Genomic DNA, 20,000 nt, shown 5'->3' on the forward strand with positions numbered 1-20,000 from the left:
TGATCTAAAAAAACCCATTCATACCATGAACGATTTCTTCTTGTGCCGTCTTCCCTCGTCCGCCAAGCTCCTTGATGAGTTTGTCCACATTGGTGTCCACTTTATGTCTGTCACTGAAGTCAATCCAGAATTTTGAGCCCACAATAAGACCCAACCAGCCATCAGGTTTATATCGAAAATCCATCATCAACGGAATGATGTCTTTGTGAAGCTGGAAAGTGTATTCTGCTTCTAAAATATAGAAACAAAGACAGGAAGAAGGAGAATATAAGTTTATAGAGAGAGAAACGCCCAGCCTTTGGGATACGTGAATTTCAGGAAAGTTATCTTCGTTGAAAAGGAAAACGATAATGAGTTTCAGAAGACGTACGCAGAGGTGGAAATATTGATATATATTCTATCCACGTTTCTGTGCATTGCAGCAGTTTTTGTCTCGAAAACACGTTCGACCCCTTCGCTCGCACTTCGCCGAAACGAAAAGTTTCTTTATAATCACCTGATCTGCAATTGGGACTCTCTTTGTATTTCTGAGACACACCGACCAAAACAACACTTGCATTCTCTACAGCCCGTGCCATGCTTTCCAGTGTGGAGCCACCCATCTCATCAATGTCCATCCAAACTTTGTAACCGTGCGACTGCAGTTGGTTTCTCAGCTGGATCATAGATTTTTGTACATCCCATTGATAACTTATCATCACATGCTTGCAGTCTGCATTAAACAAAAATTCAAGTGGTAAGTGGTATGAAGAAGCTATGGTGCATTCTCTAAAGAAACTTCCTTTTATCCCTGTTTCTGGTTAGGATTGACACAATAGGGCCGTTTATACGAGAGAAAATAAGCCGCGGCTTACATAAGACGCGAACACCCATTATAAATGGTACAAAATCTACGTTCACGGCTTATCCTGGCCTGGGAGTTTATACTCGTATAAATAGTTTCTTTCGCGTATTATGTACGCCGCGGCCAGAGTGAGCAGCGGCTTATTTTCTCTCCTATAAACGGCCCTAACAACAAGAAAAAGGTTTTTGAATTTCGAAAGAAACGGTGGTTTCGATTAACGATTTCTTGCAATTTGTCTCGTTTTCGATGATCACACGAGGCTAAAGGAACACTTTCGTTCGCTGGTGCCGCAAACCGTTGCGATCCAAGTTACAGATGTCACACAACGAAAGGCTGAATAATTCGTTGCAACGTTGCGTGAAGAGTTGCGGAAAGTAGAGGTCATTTCTACTTTCTGCAACGGTTTCTGCACCTTGTCTCGCAACGTTTTTAGCCGTTACAAGGAATGTTACAACTGTGGGAAACGTTTCGTGCAACTTGTCTTGTCTTGTGTCTTGATAGCTGAGCATGTTATTTTCCGAGTACAACACTGCTTAACAGTGCCTGGGTGCATGCCTGGGCATGCCTGTGGCTCAGTTCGTTGAGCACCGGGCTGTCACGGGGGAGGTCGTGAGTTCAACTCCGGCCGGACCAACACTCAGGGACACTCAGAAAGTGCTGCCTTTGTAATTACATCTGCAAATGGTTAGACTCTCCGAGTAGTCTTCTTGGATAAGGACGATAAGCCGGAGGTCCCGTCTCACAACCCTTAAATGTTCATAATCCTGTGGGACGTAAAAGAACCCGCACACTTGTCACAAAGAGTAGGGCATGTAGTTCCCGGTGTTGTGGTCTGGCTTCTATGGTGTATCATGGTTGGGAGGGTAAATGCTCGGAGATATTAGCTACACCAAGCTACTCTAAAAATCCGTGGGTAAATGATATGATATGATATGATATGATATGATATGATATGATATGATATGATATGATATGATATGATATGATATGATATGATATGATATGATATGATATGATATGATATGATATGATATGATATGATATGATATGATATGATATGATATGATATGATATGATATGATATGATATGATATGATATGATATGATATGATATGATATGATATGATATGATATGATATGATATGATATGATATGATATGATATGATATGATATGATATGATATGATATGATATGATATGATATGATATGATATGATATGATATGATATGATATGATATGATATGATATGATATGATATGATATGATATGCAGCTATGCGCCTAGGTTAACTTATTTGCCATTGATGGTAGGAATGTGCAGCATGGGTTTGCCTAAAACCAGGAATCCGGAATCCGGAATCCGGAATCCGGTATAAGAAATCCGGGATCCGAGATAAGAACTTGAATCAAAGTCCCTTGGCTTACAATAATTTGCCAAACAAAACGAAACGAAACGATACAGAAAGAATCCTAAACATTCATTAAAGCTAACCTTAGGCCTAATTAGGCTTAAACAAAGCGTTTAACAATGCTAGGATTAGGCCTAAAAACGTTTCTTTAGGCCTAAAGTTAGCTTTAATGAATATATAGGATTCTTTCTGTATTCCGTTTCGTTTCGTTTCGCAAATTAGTGTAGGCCTTTGGTTGAAGTTCTTACATCCGGATTCCGGATTCCGGATTCCTGGTTTTAGGCAAACCCTGCGGCATTACTCTTCCTTATTGATCTTTACTGGCACGGATTTTACACCACTGCATGAGTTAGAACGATTCCGAAGTCATTTTAATTTTTCCACGACCTTAAGAAGACGTAGCTACAATCCTTTCTAAGGTTCTCCACTACGTAAAAACAGACATAGTATTTGAACCAAATTAAACATCGATAAACAAATTCAGTACCTGACACTCCTTGAACTGTAACTGTCATTTGTTTCGCCTCTTCGTGTTTCTGTTTTCCCTGGCATTCCCAAAGCGCACCTGCGGCTGCTCTTTTTAATTCGGTGTTTTCAGACAACACAAGTTTCTGCAATTCAGCTATCGCAGACTCGTTGTTTTTAATCTCGTTTCTGTTTTCATCATCGAATGCCAAAATCCATAATGTTTGGCTGGCATTCAAGCTCTCGTCGTCATCCTTGGCTTTTTGCAGCATAGTCACAAGGACAGGAATGGCTCCGCATTTGGCAATCTGAAGTTAAGCAAAATTCAAACAAAGCAAACGCAAGTAGCTTAATAGTAATTAGGAAACATATTAAGCAACGAAGACGTCTGCGAAAGCCGATCTTGGTCTTCACTGGCATGTTCAGAGACCGTGCTTAAGAACATCTTTTGATAAAAAGAATTAATTAGGAACTCCAACAAGATCCCAGGATTTCTGTTGTCTCTGGGTGGCCATGAGAAAGTAACATTCATGTTGTAATACATGCAAAAATCTCAGCGTGTTGATTGGCAGAGAGCACGTCGATTAATCCCAAACAGAGTGCAGAAAAGTGAAATTAGTGCAATAAAGGTGAAATTTTTGCATGACTCACTGCTGGACTTTCAGGAAAGAACCTAGGGGCCAGCTGGCCCCTAAGTTTTCCGATTTGGTCGCACGTCGATTAATCCCAAACAGAGTGCAGAAAAGTGAAATTAGTGCAATAAAGGTGAAATTTTTGCATGACTCACTGCTGGACTTTCAGGAAAGAACCTAGGGGCCAGCTGGCCCCTAAGTTTTCAGATTTGGTCGCCAGCTCAAGTATTTTAGTCGCCAAAAAATTTCGGCCCCTTTGGGCCTTACACTTTTCAACAAAAGAGAGGCTACCATAAACCGAAAAAATAATATCGTCAACTAAGTTGACGATAAGTTTCGACTAAAGGTGCTCAAAAACGGCAGAAGCGTCGCCTATGAATTTTTACATTCGCTCAAATTTAAATAATTTGTGCCAGCAGTTTTTAAAATATATATATATAAACACGATTCTTCATGAACAACAATTTCTGTTCTTCACATCATTTCTGAGGGCCCGTCCACACTAATAGGGAGCTTAAGCAACGACAACGGCGACGGCAACGAGAACGTCATCTCAAAATATAAATTTGCGTTATTTTAATCGCTTCGAGACTATTTCAACGTTTTTAATATGACAAGGGTGTGGTAATTCCTCAAAGATGACACCAGCTGGAACGGTACTCCATTTTAGGAGAGAAAACGAAAATTTATCCTCAAGTGCTGACGTTCTTCATAAAACCAAAAACTTGGCTATTTCACGTTGTTGTTTTGCCTACGACGGCAACGAAATGGACAAAAGTGAAAAACGCACGTGCAGGGCGTGCAAAGCTATTGCTTTTACCCACTAAGTATGCAAATTTTTTGACGTTCTCGTTGCCGTCGCCGTTGTCTTTGCTTAAGCTCCCTAATATGTTTTCGAAAACCTCCGTTTTCAAAAACCTCCGGCTCCATGAAAACGGATAAAAAGATCTGCGTCCATACTAGTGTTTTCACATCGTATTCAGCCGTCCACTGGAGACTGAAAACGGAGATCTAAAGATGCGTTTTTGATACCAGGCTTTGTTTATGTCTTGGCGCGCAGAAACTGTGAGGCATGCATGAGATTATGACGTCACGCGTGTTTTCGCCCTCTTCACTAGAACGATAGACCTCCGTTTTCAAAAGCCTCCACTTTCAAAAGCGTTTTCGAAAGCCTACGTTTTCCTGAACCTTCGTTTTTGATCGTTATACATGTATATATAAACGGAGGTTTTCGGAAACGGAGAGTATTCGAAAATGCATTAGCGTGGACGGGGGTTGAGAATCACAGTTGTAAATGAAAAAAAGTGCTACGGTATACCCGTAAGATGGAAACCAATTATAGCACCGAGTAAACACAAGGCATACCGGTGTACGCGCAAGTACGTGGACCGCGGTCATTGAATTTTATAGCTTGTTTGTTTGTTATTTGCTTGAGCAGGTTGAAGTTTTGGCAGCTATTCAGCTGATGTGGACCTGCTATATCCACCCACTTCATCCCCTACTCTTCTCGAATAGTGTGTGGGTTCTTTAATGTCCCACAGGGAACTAATGAACATTGAAGATATTTATGAGACGAGGCCTACACTTTACAGTCCTTATCCGAGAAGACTTGAAAGTCTAACACCATATGCGGGTGTAATTACAAAGGCAGCACTTTCTCCTCAGTTATTTTTAGACCCTGATTGTTGGTCCGGCCAGAGTCGAACTCACGACCTCCCGCATGGCAGCCCGGTGCTCAACCAACTGAGCCACCTGTGCGCGGTGTATTTTAAAGTTGTAAACGCTTTTTTCTGTACTCAAAATCTAGTATGTACACTTTCCGAAAAAAATTAAGAGTTAAAAAAAAATCTTGGATGTCACTTCTGGAATGAAGCTAATTTAAGATGTAGACTGCAGTTTACGTTTTCTTAAGGATACGTAAACACCGTTTTTCAAAGGCTGCATGAACTATAATCCACTATTGGGCATTCATTGCACTCATTCGATGAAAAAAAATACATATATATAATAATAATAATAATATCCTAGCGGCCAGGCTGGCGACTAAGTGTGACAAGTTAGTCACCAGTCAATAAAATTGAGGAGCAATGGCGACCTCAGCATTTGCGACGTCAAGCACCCCATGAATATATCACTAATTAACAATTAGACCCGTAGCCCGCAAATGCTACGGGTCAATAGCCCATGAGGCGAAGCCAACTAGTCAGACAGAAAAGGCAATAATAAATTTAGCACGCTTTTAGCTACTCGAGGACTATTAATAATAATCCTCTAGTAGCGTAGCCAATCAAAATGCAGGATTTGCATTAGTCCACTAGTTGGGTGATACTAATAAGTAATGACATAATATTGAGAGCAGTTTGGAATAAATAAGCACAAATGAGTAAATTTTTTCAAAGATGAACAAAATTGCACGAGCTAAACATGCTACCGTTTTTTTGTTGTTATCATTGATTGCAATCTGAGTGAGTCCTTCAGCAAGCTCTGCGGCAGAAAATCCAAAGTATCTGTGATTAGCTCTTGCCAATGCTTTAACTAGCAGTCCTGTAAGAAACTTAATTGGGCCTGAAATAAAATACAAAATCTAAAGTTAGAAATAATAAGCTGCAATGATTTTTGAACAGCTGTCCTCAATAAATGGGTTCTTTTTCAGTGTTGGTCAGAGCATAGTTAATAGAATTGTAGGCTGGTTATGAAACTCGACAAGTTTCTTTGTTTCATGTTTTTGTCAGTTCACTTTTTTGGCCTTGACCCTGCACAAAACCCGACAAAAACACGCTTTCTTCTGCAGGATAACCAATCAAAAGCTTCGACTAATTTATTCGAAATTAACTTGCGAACCAAAAACAAAAGATTGTGCAGGGTCACGGTCGGTTCAACATCTAATTGCGACTGTATTGTTCCTGCTTTTGAAATTCCCAGGGTTTCATAACCAGTCCCTTGATTAACTATGGTCAGAGCCAAGTTTCCCTGCCGTCTCCCCCCTTCCAATAAAAGGTCGCTTTGACAAGCTTTATATTAAGTGGCCTGGTACTATCTCCGGTTGGACACTTTTCTTTTTTGGCTGCATCAGGGACCATGGAGAGGGAGGGGCTGGGGGTTTATATACAACCTGAACTCTGCGACCCCCGTGCATACAGTCATACTTCCTATGACTTCAATGCACAAGGCATTGTTGACTTTATTTACTCAGTATATCTAGTCTCTTAGTATGGAACAGTCGGGCCCAATTTCTTTCTTCTCACACCTCCCCCATTTCTTCTTATCTATTTTAATCTACTCTCATCCCCAACCCCTTTGTCATTTGGCTACCACCATTTAACCTTTTGATAAATTATGGAAAACATGGTTTTCTATCTGTTGGATTGCAAAGTTATTGCATGCATGCGATTCTGAGTCAAAAGTCTACTGAAGGGCCCTTAAGTGCTAAATTATGCCTATTTCAGCACTGGGCATAAGCATAGACAATAAGCCAAATAGGATCTAAAGCCTTAATAGCCTTCATAGATCCTTTGCATAAATGGCGCCTAAATTTGAATAACAATACTTTGTACATCCTTATGTTTCTAGACAAAGGATTTTTCACTTGAATGTGAGGCTTAGGATGTACATTCCCATTTATGCAAAGAGTCTATAGTTCTATGCACTCTAGGTGAACAGAATTAACTTAAAAATCTTCCACTTATTTTATTGAATAATAGCAGTCTGAGAATTTCAAATGTTCTTTTTGATAACTTAGAGATTTCTTGTCTGTAGAACTATTCTTCCGTCCTTGCGTTAATTATATCAACTAACCTCATTAGTGTGGACAAAATACAAAAGAAAGTTTGCTTTCAAAATGAAGACAAAGATTCATGAATAGGGTTTACTGGATAAGCTTGAAAACTGTAACAGAAGCCAAAACTATGGCAAAAGACAACAGAAATGTAGGGTCTTATAAGTTGTTGATAGCCACCCCACAAAAAAAAAGATTGTGAGGGATTTAGTGACAACATAAGTTTGGAATCACCTTCATCTGTCATGATCAAATGATTGTTCTCTTCGTCAATTAAATAGGCCAATACAAGCAAGCTCTTCGTGGAGTAAAGCACTATTTCTGCCTTTAGAAGGGGAATAAGTACATCCAGCGCCTGGCAGGCTGCAAAACTCCTTCTTATTGGAACACGTTTTGACATGTTATGAAGGATTCCCATCACTCTGGAGAGCATTTTGCCTCTGACTGTGTATTTTGTCAGCTGTTGTGTTTGTGAATTCTGTTGAAGTTTATATTACATTATTATTAATATTTAATTTATCACAATTATAATAATTATTGCAAACAATCCACACCAAAGATTTGCAATTTTGTAACTTAAAGTTAAGCCATGTTCAAGGGGCCATGTCATGCAAAATGATGGCCAAAAAGTAGAATGAAACATTGCTAAAACCATTTAAAACTGTTGAACACCATAAAAGAAATACAGCAAAAGGAAAGAGAAGCATAGATGGACCCAAATGGACAAGATTGAAACAGATTGCATTTGGCATGGGTAATCTTCAATTTTGTTAAACATATGCAATAATTATCTAATAAAAATATTAAAGCTGCTTAAAATCAACAGATACCAGAAGTGAAAAATAAATGCAACTTTGCACATGAGCCATTGGGGCTTACACTGCCAGAGGTCCCCCGGGGTGGCATGAGTAAAATCGTCTGGTGTTAGACAGAGTTAATTCCGTAAAGTCCCAGGAGTCAATGAGTTAACCTGATTTCAGTGGCAATACCAGTAATTATTGAAAGATGAAGAATGAGACTACTGATAATACAGACGAGGCACAGATAGATGTACGATACATTGATATGAGTAATACATGTATCTTACAATTTGCTAGAGATACCGGTAATGAACTACTTATTTTCCTAGTTTTTATCGCTCAATCATTACATTAACATTCTATGTTACGTACCACATATTTTACATTGTGTGCTATGGAATCCTGCATTTCCTTAGTCATGTCGACCAAAAGGTGGACCATACCAGATTCATCACAGCCCATACAAAAAGTGTCAGACAGGTCTGAAAAATTAAGAAGAGCTGCAAGAAGCTGTGAGACAACCCCTTGTGACATCTTTAAGGTTTCCTTTTGGCCTTTTTCATCTACGTGATCCTAGAAAATAAATGACAAAATTATGTTTAAATTAAACACACATGATCCAAGCATGTTTCTACTCCACGTAATCATGCAAAGAAACAAAGAGAACCCTATAGAAATGGCAGTTGTTGATACAGTCATGCAGAGACATAGACAGTATGTGTTTGTTGTGAAGTGGAAATTCAGGATCAACAATACAACATTGTTTTTAAAAAGGAGCAAACATAAAAATGGAGTGATGGAACTTTGGTAACCCTGTAGTGGATTCTCAGGTCTCAGGTCACAAACAAAAAAAAAAATTAACATTCTAGGTCCCCCTCAGAGCCTCATTCCAGGCCCTTTTACTGACCCCTCTGCTCCTACAAATGGGCTGCCAAAAAACAGTTGTGGCCCCAATGAACTGGAAACATATGAACCTTATGCCCTGCTTACAAGCAGGTGAAAGACCTCTCTTACAAGGGTTACCCTAGCAAGAAGGTTGAAGGATGGCCCAGGTATACAAGCAAAATTTCTAGCTACATGTAGGGTCACCGTATCAACCAGGCTCCAATTGTTCGAAGGGTGTATAGTGCTAAATCACTATCCACTGGATAACTCAATTGGTCAATGGCTAGTGTTTAATTCTGCTGGATAGCAACGTATTCAGTGGATCATGTCCACCTCTTGAACAACCGAGGCCAAGGGCCTGTTTCCCGAAAGTCCCAAAATCTTTTCGGGCCCGAAAAGCCATTTGTGAAACTGCCAACCACTTGTTATGGAAAGCCGATCTTTTAACATGTTTTCAAGGTAACAGAAAGAAAAATAACTGTGAAGTTTGACGACTTAAATCATCTCCGTTCTTGAGATACAAAGGGCATTGTAACACCCGAAAATGGCTCATAAAGTTTTGAGACTTTCGAGAAACGGACCCCAGGTCAATTTAACTTATGTGCCTGGTTGTTGTGTTCTGTCATGCATGACTAAACAAGACTAAAGTGTTTTAGTAAATTGTCAATGAAAAATGGTATTTTACAGAAAGAAATTTATGGATCTCATGATCATTTGCAAAACTAACCCTAAACTGTTATTGCTCCTAATCTCAGTGAATAAGGAGCAATAACGTTTTAGGCCTAATTAGGCCTACAATGATATTTAATCTCGAATCCAACCTTTGTCGGTTAGTATTCAATGTATTATGGGGTCATACATGGTGTTTTAGTGTTTCGCATCGGTGTTTAGATCACTTTAGAACACTTTATTTATAGGGTTCATAATTTATAGTGGAAAAAACTATACTCTCCCTTATAGCCCTGTTAAACTAAATAGCAATAACTAAAATGCTAAATTAATAAATTATTCAAATACTAAAATATTAAGTACTAAACTATTACAATACTTGAATACAAGAGTACAAAATGCTAAAATTCTAATTAAGAAGTAGTTAAATCAATAGACCTAAATACTATAAAACTAGAGACTAAAAATGTCACCGAATAAGCTAAAAAAAATGTAAATCTTGAAGGTGTCAGGCGTAAATTTGCAAATTATTAAATCAAAGTAACTTCTTCTGAAATTTTTTGCACTTGTTTCGCTGTCTCGTGGTTTAGTAATGCCCAATTCCGCGAAGTGGATAATTTAGTCCCCGAGGGAGTCCAAATCCACTAACCGATTTGTACCAGGACCAAAATCTAGGGGAGTCCAAATTCGCTAGGACACCGGCTCTCCTCACTGACAGTGTAATTTCATAAAAATGGAATTTTCTTTTTATTTATTTGTGACCTATTAGCTATGACCTGTGACCTCTCTTTTGTACCAGCCTCTAAACTTGCCCAAACATTTACAACAAAGCCTCAACCTTACCTGGTTCTCATCCGACTCGCCTTCAACTCTGGTTTCAATTCCCTCTTGTCCGTTTTCCTCAGTCCTTTCAATCGTCTTTCCCTCGTCGTTTTCCGTATCCCATGTAGTCAGTCCTTGATGTTTGCTTCTTTGGTCAACGATTATTTGGTGAGCAAGCTTGGGAATGCCTAAAGCCGCGGCGAAATCAGTTAGAGCTTGTCGATTCTTCCGAGTCTTGTCCTTTAAGTACACATTAAACAGGCCTTTAACTTGTGCAAGCGTTTCCACAGAACTCAGATTTCCGTTGTTCAAGGCGTCTTCTAAGGCCTTGTAATGATCGTATATTGTGTTCAAAGCTGATGCAGCTGCCGGATGCTTTTCGCCGAACGAAGATAACAGTGATGGCAAATCAGAAGAATACTCTGGATGTTGTGTTACGGACTGTCGATCATTAGTTGTAACTACAACTTCGTTTTCTTTCTTCAAGACCTGAATATTCGCTACAGTCTTAACATTAAATTCATCCGACGAGACTGGCAAATCCATCGGGCGTGCAATGTTCTCTGATTCCGTGATTCGCCGAGAAAAATCGTCTTTTATTCCTTCCGCAGTGACGCGCTCTGCGCTACCATCACAATGTTGCTCGACGTGCAGATTTTCTTTCGCATTAAAGTTTGTATTAACAGTCAATGTTCTGGCTTTCGAGCTCCCTGTTCCCATTAGTCATTAAAGCGACAGGTCTCTGTTTACAGTAGGGCTCGATTTTCAACTTCCCGATCGGCAAGAAGAGACATCACCCGTGGATACGACAAGTGCACCATGTTATTTTGACAGTCACGTGTAACCATTGTTCCACGTGCTCGTAACGTTGTAGGGGCAGTCGTCGAAAAACAGGTCTCAGCCTCTCAGTTCACAGGTCTTGTTCATATTACCAATACAGAAACAAACCTAAACATTCATTAAAGCTAACTTTAGGCCTAATTAGACCTACACAAGAGTTTTGAGGTCTGATGTTTGTTTCTGTATGGTTTGTTTCTATGTGGTAAGAGAGCCTTGTGAACGAGACCTGTGACCTGAGGCCTGTTGCTGCAGTGTGTTTTGTACCTTCCCTGTTCCGGTTGTGCTGGGTATGCTGGGCACGTTCAAAATGGTGGATGTTGAAATTGCACACAATGCTGCGGGTGAGAACATTACATTTGATTTGATAATAAGAAATGGTAGGGTAATAGATCCAGCTCTTGGCATGGACAAAATTTCCGATGTCGGAGTTAAAGACAGGAAAATTTGCTGTGTCACAGCTAATTTACAAGGAAGAGGGCATGAGGAATTTGACGCATCTGGCTGTATAGTAACTCCAGGTTTGATCGATAGTCATGTTCACGTCTATGAGCATGCTACTCCTTTGGGTGTTAATCCTGATGAGACTTGCCTTCTTAGGGGTGTCACTACAGTGGTTGATGCTGGCAGTGCGGGTTAGTTTTTTTATGTTATTTTAATATTAATGAAACATTATCTTTTTTTATTATTATTTACCTGTCTATTATCCCAAGTCCTTTTGTTACACGTAATTCAAAGGGGGCACAACATTAGTTTATCTAGATGTGCCCCTCTGCTCTCCTTCAAATATACCAAGTAAAATAATTTAAGTGTTGTGATTTGTATTGTGTGTTTATTTACTTATTTTTAATCTATATCTTTTCAAGTATGTATAATTTTATTTAGGGATTGGAGGAACAAATAAATACAAATACAAATGTTATTGTAATAATATATAGGTGTTTTTCACGTGACGTCTCCGATATCGCCTCGATGTTGGTGGATGACGAAAACAAACGATCTCTCATTAGCTCATTTTGTTCGATCACCAGAAATTGTACATTACGTCATTGTTATCTGTGTTTCTAGAACTACCTTAAGGAGGTTCGAAATAATGTAATGCATAAATTTACCGCGCACCGTTGGATCAATTGGTTGAGCACCAAGAGATGTGTCTCACAGCTGCACCAGGAGGTTGTGAGTTCGACTCCGGCCGGACCAACACTCAGTGTCTTAAAATAACCGCAGAGAAAGTGCTGTCTCTGTAATAATATCCGCAAATGGTAAGACTTCTCGGATAAGGACTATAAACCGTAGGTCCCGTCTTACAAATATCTTTCATGTTCATAACTTGTGGGACGTCAAAGAACGCGCACACTATTTGAGAAGAGTAGGGGATGAAGTTCTCGATGTTGTGGCTGTCCTGTGTGAGTGTTTGAATGGGTGGGAATAGCAGGTCCACATCAGCTCAATAGCTGCCAATACTTCAACCTGCTCGAACAAAAAAATAACAAAGAAACAAATGGTTTCTCCTTGTTTCAAACAAATAGACATATTCTGTCCTTAGACACAGTTAGGGTAATCATATCAAGACGAAATTAGGCAAGGGCATTATTAAGTACCCATCACAGATTTCTCACATCACATTTTCCTCCAAAATAATAACCATGGCAAAGATATAAGGCATTTCTTTGAGCCTTAAAATCAACATATATATTGTGGAAGGAGGCAAGGGGCTGAAGGTGAACCTTGGAAGACAAAAGTGGTAGTGAGTGGGGCAAAAGGTGGTATTTGTGGGAAGCTAGTGATGGCAAATTCAGTGTTGTGTCTGAAACGTGGGAAATGGATCCATGGAAGATGCGCAATAGTAAAGAGGGTGACCTCAAGGTTGGGGAGAGATTTTGTGTGTGGAAGATGCAAGAAGCAAGCTGAGGGATTAGTGGAACCGGTGGAGGAGTTGTGTGAAGAGGTGGAAACGGTGAGAGGTTTCTGTTATTTGGGGCATAGGGTGAATGCAAGTGGTGGCTGCAAGGCAGCTGTGACAGCTGCAAGAGCAAGAATTGGCTGGGTGAAGTTCAGGGATTGTTGAGAGTTGCTGAACTCAAAAAGGTTCTCGCTGAAGGTCGATTCTTCCTTTTTAAGATTTGTCATTGTCCCCTATAGCTACACCGTAAATTCTGTGAATTGAGAAAAAAGTACCGGTAAGCATAAGCCATAGGGCCAACAGCAAATTTAACCACGCCATGTTCCCAAAGAAACTCATCTGAATAATGAGCTCTATTCTCTCTCATATTGCTTTTGCAAGACACTATTTGCAGCTTTGTTCTCACGTATTAAAAAAATTTCCACATGCAAGTCATAATGCATCCAGCAATTCAAGAATTTGTGAGTGGCACTCTTAAAGGGAAAATTTTAATTTTGTTTTAAAAGTTTAGCATCTTGTAAAATTTCAAAAACAGAGTTTTGAAATCGCAAAGCAAGAGTAAATTGTGAATGATAAAGTATTTTGAAATGAAAGAATATCAATCGGAAAGGTGTCATAATCTCCGAAACTGGCACGTTAAGGTTTTGTGTACTTTCACAATGTAGGGTAAGCATCATAAATGATACTTCTCTTTTCAATTTTCTTTATTTATTGCCCAAAAAGATACTTGCTAATTTGGTTATTTGATGGAGGATGTTTACCTGTTTTTATTGTTGCGTTACACCAGAGGATTTTGTAGCTTCCTCATATCACCTGTGGACTTTTTATGGAGTCCACACCATTCCTCATTTTTTGGGGTATCATTTATTGAGATCATTTCTGGTCAGGGGATCATTTGCAGTACAATGTGGGGATCCTGTACAGACCTGTAACATGCCATCTGTGACCTGTCTTTTGTACCTGTGGATCTGCCAACTGTCACTTCAACCGTAGTTGGTGAAAGGAAAAAAGCAAATCCATTGACAGATTATCCACAGGATGACCAAATGGGGGAAGAAAAAAATTAAGTTAACTTTTATTTAACCCGTTCCTTCCTGAGAGTCAGACGTAAAGATTTTACTCTGTGAAACGTGAGACAATTTTACTTGTTATATAGCTGATTTTTTTCCCTCAACAGCACATGCTCTCATTGGTTACTTTGAGGTCACATCACATCTAACAATAAAACTGTTTCCTGCCAAAAGTTTGTGAGTGGGCAACATTGCAAAATCTATGACGTCAGAGGGTAACAGTGCACTGTTACCCATGAATATTGACCGACGACCGCCGTTGCTGTTGCCAATTGCTTGTTTTTCTTTTTGTGCTGTATAGCAAATCACTTAATGACTAGAAACAGTTAATTTTGTTTCCCTCGAATCTCAATGTTTCCCTCAACTGCGGCTCGGGGAAACATTGAGATTTTCTGGAAACAAAATTAACTGTAACGGTTTCCCTCACGACCAGTCATTAAGTGTTTGTTGTGAACAGGGGTCACCTTAGGGCTCTTCTGTCAAAAACTGTGCGCAGCCAAAATATAGGGGCTTGGTGATTAGTTTCGAAACTAGTCACAGACCCCTATATTTTGACCATGTGCCATTTTCAATGGATGAGCCCTAACCTTAGGGGTGAATGAGTTGACAACATCTAGGTAAACTCAAAAACTATGTCCCCTGTGAAATAGCCATTTTGCACTCTCAAGTACCGGTAAACTGAGTCTTACAAACAGAAGTAGACATATGCAACTCGATTACTACCTCTGTTGTAGATTAATTTTATTTGAATTTTTTTGTGTTTGTTAAAGGTGCCGCCACTTTCCCTGGCTTGCGTAAATTTATAGCAGAAAAATCAAAGACAAGGGTGTTGTCCTTTCTTCATATCGCAGCTCATGGACTGGCTTCAGCAGGATGCACTGCCTCGGGTATGCTCCCACTTGAATGGGGAAAGAAATTGATAAGAGAAAATGTGTCTACACATGGCGTACAATGTAGAAGTGCCACTGCTAAAATCATTTAGTTTGTTCTCCCCAGTGAAAGGAGGAGAGTGTGATTCACCAAATCAAGTTGATGTAGATTGGTGCACCAAGTGCATTCAACAAAATAGAGACATGATTGTTGGGGTAAAAGTCCGCCTCTCAGCAAGTGCTGCAAATGATGGAGCCAATGAAGATGAAGCTTTTAGGTTTGTTTGCTGTCTTAATGTTATGGCAGTGGTGTTGTGGTAATATCATGCTGGACTCCTGTCCCCCAGGGTGACTGGGTCGAGGGATAGCTCTGTTACTGTATTGCACCCTTGGGGTGCAGGGATGGTGCAGTGGTGAGAGCAATCGCCTCCCACCAATTTTATCAGCAGATGGCTCTACGCCTGCTTAATTGTGCCATAAAGAGAGATTATCCTTTGGTTAGAAATGCATTATTACATACAGTCTGCAGTTCCAATTTGTGAATTCAATCCATCTTCCATCATACTTTCACTTCCTATGGGAAAAACTCTTTGGTGTTCTTTTCATCTACATTTGTACTAAATCAACTTTCTATGTCAATGTTCAGAGGAAGGTTAAGTTTAAAACAGGAAGATTAAATTTTCACGCAAAAACATAGAAAACACTTCTCAAGTACACTGAAATTAACTCATGTCATTGTGTGTCATGTTACAATTACAGTTACTGTATTTTCTTTTTGTTCCACTGCAATTGCAAAAGAATTCTCACAAATATATGGCATATTTTTAGGAACAATTCTATCGATCTGAATTTCAGCTTTTTAGCCAGAAATGAAAAAAAATCAGTTTTTAGTTCTTGGAAGTTGGGGGTTTACTTATACATGAGTTCAAATTATACACAAGTAAATAGGGTAATATGAGCACATAATTGACCTCCTCCCATGTGGCTTGGTGCCTCAGTTAGTTGAGCAAGTACGGTGCTCGCAGTTGCACCATCACAGGTTTGAGTCCTGTTCAACCCTGAATTTTTAGGGGGCTTCTTAGCAACTGCTTTTAAAAGTTGCTTCATTATCATTGCAATGGTTTTTAGCTTTAAAAATTGTTATTAGAAATCTACAGTTCAGAGATATGGCCTTCTTGTAATCTTCATTAGAATGTGCATATTTCAATTAAATTCCATGGAATATCTCAAAGAATTCAATTACGGTACTCACACAGTTTAGACCTTTTCAATAACAGAACATGCTAGGATTTCTTTGGCTTCTATTCTATATTATATTGTTATATAATAATATTATTCTATATTTCAATTCTATACTACAATATTTTAATAATAATTGCTGATTCAGCATTCTATGACTGTTTATTTATTGTATTATAAACAGGAGAGCTCTAAAGGCCTCAGCTCAAGTTAAGGTTCCCCTAATGGTGCACCACACATTGTCAACAATTCCCGTTCAGCAAATAGGTCAGAGGTTATACAATTCACCTTTATTGTTAATCAGGGATATTTTATGCCTATAACTACAATTCTTGCAATAGCTTTCGAAGACATTAGACAGAAGGGTCTAAACATTGCCCTTTGAATTGTAACTTTACACTACATTCAGATTTCACCAAACCAGAGTTGCATCACACACAATGTTCACGAAGAGTGTGCTTGACCACAAGAATAAAATAGCACCAGTAGAAGTCAGGTGATTTGCAGGATGCTAATGTAGTGCTTGCGTAGAGCATGACGCTCCACCTATTTAAGACACCAGTTTTCATTGTTAGAATACTTTGAAGTTCTTTGGAATAGACCTTTTCGCTTGCACATTTTGTTTTCCCAATACAGATCATGTGATAATACTCAGGAGGTTTGGTCCTTTCTTTAGTTCATTAAAGAGAGTGCATGCAGACATATTCATGCTTGCATGCACTCTTTTTAATGAGCACAACAAAGGACCAATCCTCCTGAGTGTTATCACATGGTTTGTATTGGGAAAACAAAATGTTCAAGTGAAAAAGGTCTATTGGAAGTCCCTTTGGGGAATCTGTGTTAAATGTTTTGCCTTATTAACACAAGTCTATCGTTTTCTTATCAGTCAACCGAGAATTAAGTAATTACTAAATGTTGAAAGTGCATTAATGAGCTATCTCTGAAAATGTGAACCCGATATGCCAGATAATCTCTGAGCAGTGATGCTTCGAAATATGTTTGCCCACAGGTACCCAAGCTAATTCTAGTGGGTTGTAGGTTCGCAGTTTTCCTCTAAATAGAGATGAGATGGCCAAAGTACCCCACTGATAAGGTATCAATAAGACAAGGTAAGGCATTTTTGTTCGATTCATGTTCCCTATTTTCGATTCCTAAACACGTTCGCGAATTTCCATACAAACCCTTCTTAACGCTCAAATTACAACGTTGGCTTGGGGCACCTGTGGTTTGCCACCCAAGAATAGACCATTTTCGAATTCTCACGGTAGGGCTGGTACTAGCATGAAATCGAGCCTAATGCGGGCAAATCCTTTCAAATCCAACTTAATGTGCCCGCCGTAGCCTCCATCTCATGCTAGGTCCAGTCCAAGCGTTAGAATACGAAACTGGCCTATTTGTCAATTTTCAAGTTGAGGGCCAATTACTGGCTCGTTATCAAAGCTAAAATGCTTAAAACTGGATATTTAACTAAGTTTAACAAGTTCTTTTACCTTTTGAAATCAATTTGTCAACAGCGTGATGCACTTTGCAATTTTTCGTGCAACTTGCCTCTCAACGCCATTTCTACCAACGTTCTCGCATCACGAAACAAGTTGTTTACGGGTGTTGCACTGAACAACGTTTTATGCAACTTAACTTGTCTCGTTTCGATGATCAAATGAGGTTAAAGGAACATTTTCATTGGCTGGTGGCGCAAACTTTTGCGACACAAGTAGCAGGACAGATGTTACACCGCGCAATGCTTAAAAAATTCGTTGCAATCGTTGCGGAAAGTAGAACTCAATTCTACTTTCAGCAACGGTTTCTGCAACTGGTCTCGCAACGTTTTTGGTCGTTGCAAGGTATGTTACATTGGGCAATGATTCCAAGTTGCACGATAAATTGCACAATGTAACAGCGCCTTGAGTCCCTCTGCGAACTATGTGTGAATGAAACATGTTAATAATGACTTCAGCAAAGATTCCCTTAAACGGTGGCTGTGATCTTGTCATAGATAAAGACCGTCTCTCCTGTCCCGGAAAGCTTCGCCCAGGGGACATCCACACTCACTGCTTCCATTGATATCCAAGCAGCATCATCGACAAGCATACCAGCCTGATTCACAAGGATGTACATGAAGCTCAGAAAAGAGGAGTGTTCTTTGATGTGGGTCATGGGCGTGGCTCATTTTCTTGGACTGTAGCAGAGACCTGTGCAATGGAGGGCTTTTGGCCGGATATAATTAGTTCTGATTTGCACGTAGAATCTGCTGATGGTCCCGCATACGATCTGTTGACTGTAATGACAAAAATGCTGCATGTTGGAATGCCGTTGCTTGACGTCATCAAAGCGGTTACAGTAACACCCGCTACCGCAATAGGCCGCAGTGACGTGATTGGTTCACTTGGCATCGGGCGCGCAGCAGACATAACTGTGGTACAAATCGAGAATGTTGATCTTGATCTTGAAGACTGCCAAGCATTTTTAAGAAGAATCAAGCATCGCTTCGTTCCCGTTGCTGTGTGGAGAGACGGCGTTCGTTTTGAGACTAAGGAGCCGAAGCCATTTCCTAACACAGCTCTGTATAAGGATTTAGTCTTATCGCGACATGAACTGGCTATCAGACATGGTTTGTGAGGTAGCCGGTTAGTTCAACTAGGGCCAGACCAGCACTCAGGGTCTTTAAATAACTGAGGAGAAAGTGCTGCCTTTGTAATGACATCTCCGAGAGTTCTCGGATAAGGACTGTAAACCATATGCCCCGTCTCAACACCCTTGAGTTCAAAGTTTAAAGTTCAAAGTTCATTTTGAATTATGCTTATACAATAAGAAAGAAATACACTTACCCGCAAATAGCAAACTGGGGCTTATCTAGGCGTGTAGAAAAAAGTTAATTAAAGCCACATCAAATGGCACCAATTAACCCGAACGTACCAGAAATAACAACGTGAAACATTGTGATTGTATACATTGTACTGTTTAGTTATATCTTAACAGTGATGTCTAGTTACTAAGAATTGAATGCAGAAAGTTAGTCTTTAATTAGGGTATGGACATCAACATACGTAAGTATCCTCATGAGCTAATAATTGCAATAGTCCTATCGGAAGACATTTTTTAGAAGGAATTTTACTTTGTTTGTGATGTACTTCCGGGATTTCATACCAAATTTTACAACAAAGTGGTGAAAAGGAATGTCTCTGTGTTGTCAATCTTGAAACTTTTAAATTTTTCAAAATTTGCTTCCAGTAGCAGATCGAGCATTATATATGTGCAAAGAATTAACTTGACTGTGAATATCGTGTATGAGGAGAGAAATAGATTTTAAATAAATTCTCCAGCAAAATGTGGCCGCTTGGTAGAGATGTAAAATAAATAAAATATCTGACCTGCTAATCGCCCTTTCTCGTAGTGGGAAACTGAATCGCAGCTCAACGAGATCGGACCGAAGGAGCTGCGCTGCCGGCTAGGCGCTCGGACTCTGAACACGACCTCGGAGCACAGCACCACAGCCTGATGGAATAGGTTGGGGGAGGATTTTGAGGAGGGAGGAAAACGGAGTACCCGGAGAAAAACCCTCGGAGTCAGATTGAGATCGACTGAAACTCAGCCCACATACGACCTTGAGGCTAGGGTTGAACCCGGGTAACAGAGGTGAGAGGCACGGGTGATAACCGCTAAGCCACCCTGACTTCCCAACCGGGAGCTCAACTGGGAGAGCACTGCACCGGTATCGCAGAGGTCTGCGAGGTTACTGCCCAAGTGACTCCTGTGATCAGCATCTTAACTTGATTCGTCTCTC

The 20,000-nt window shown here is 39.8% G+C and overlaps 2 protein-coding genes across 2 annotated transcripts in view; one reads left to right on the top strand and one right to left on the bottom strand.

Annotated features, from left to right (window-relative positions):
* The window catches only part of LOC138022183 (uncharacterized), a 19,072-nt gene extending 7,593 nt beyond the window's left edge, over nt 1-11,479 (bottom strand). Inside the window, exons 1-7 of the mRNA XM_068869216.1 lie at nt 10,323-11,479; nt 8,298-8,498; nt 7,360-7,603; nt 5,782-5,915; nt 2,741-3,026; nt 497-712; nt 25-231 (exon numbers count right to left, since the gene is read on the bottom strand). Of these exons, the coding sequence (XP_068725317.1) occupies nt 25-231; nt 497-712; nt 2,741-3,026; nt 5,782-5,915; nt 7,360-7,603; nt 8,298-8,498; nt 10,323-11,021 (1,987 nt within the window). The 5' untranslated portion in view covers nt 11,022-11,479. The remainder of the gene's footprint in view (nt 1-24; nt 232-496; nt 713-2,740; nt 3,027-5,781; nt 5,916-7,359; nt 7,604-8,297; nt 8,499-10,322) is intronic.
* The window catches only part of LOC138020366 (deacetylase Atu3266-like), an 8,797-nt gene continuing 245 nt past the window's right edge, over nt 11,449-20,000 (top strand). The window contains 6 exon segments of the mRNA XM_068867366.1: nt 11,449-11,773; nt 14,882-14,998; nt 15,108-15,258; nt 16,404-16,486; nt 18,213-19,155; nt 19,917-20,000. The exon segment at nt 19,917-20,000 is cut by the window's right edge and continues 245 nt beyond it. Of these exon segments, the coding sequence (XP_068723467.1) occupies nt 11,449-11,773; nt 14,882-14,998; nt 15,108-15,258; nt 16,404-16,486; nt 18,213-18,835 (1,299 nt within the window). The 3' untranslated portion in view covers nt 18,836-19,155; nt 19,917-20,000.

The sequence above is a fragment of the Montipora capricornis genome, chromosome 10, assembly GCF_036669925.1.
Source record: "Montipora capricornis isolate CH-2021 chromosome 10, ASM3666992v2, whole genome shotgun sequence".
Taxonomy (NCBI): domain Eukaryota; kingdom Metazoa; phylum Cnidaria; class Anthozoa; order Scleractinia; family Acroporidae; genus Montipora; species Montipora capricornis.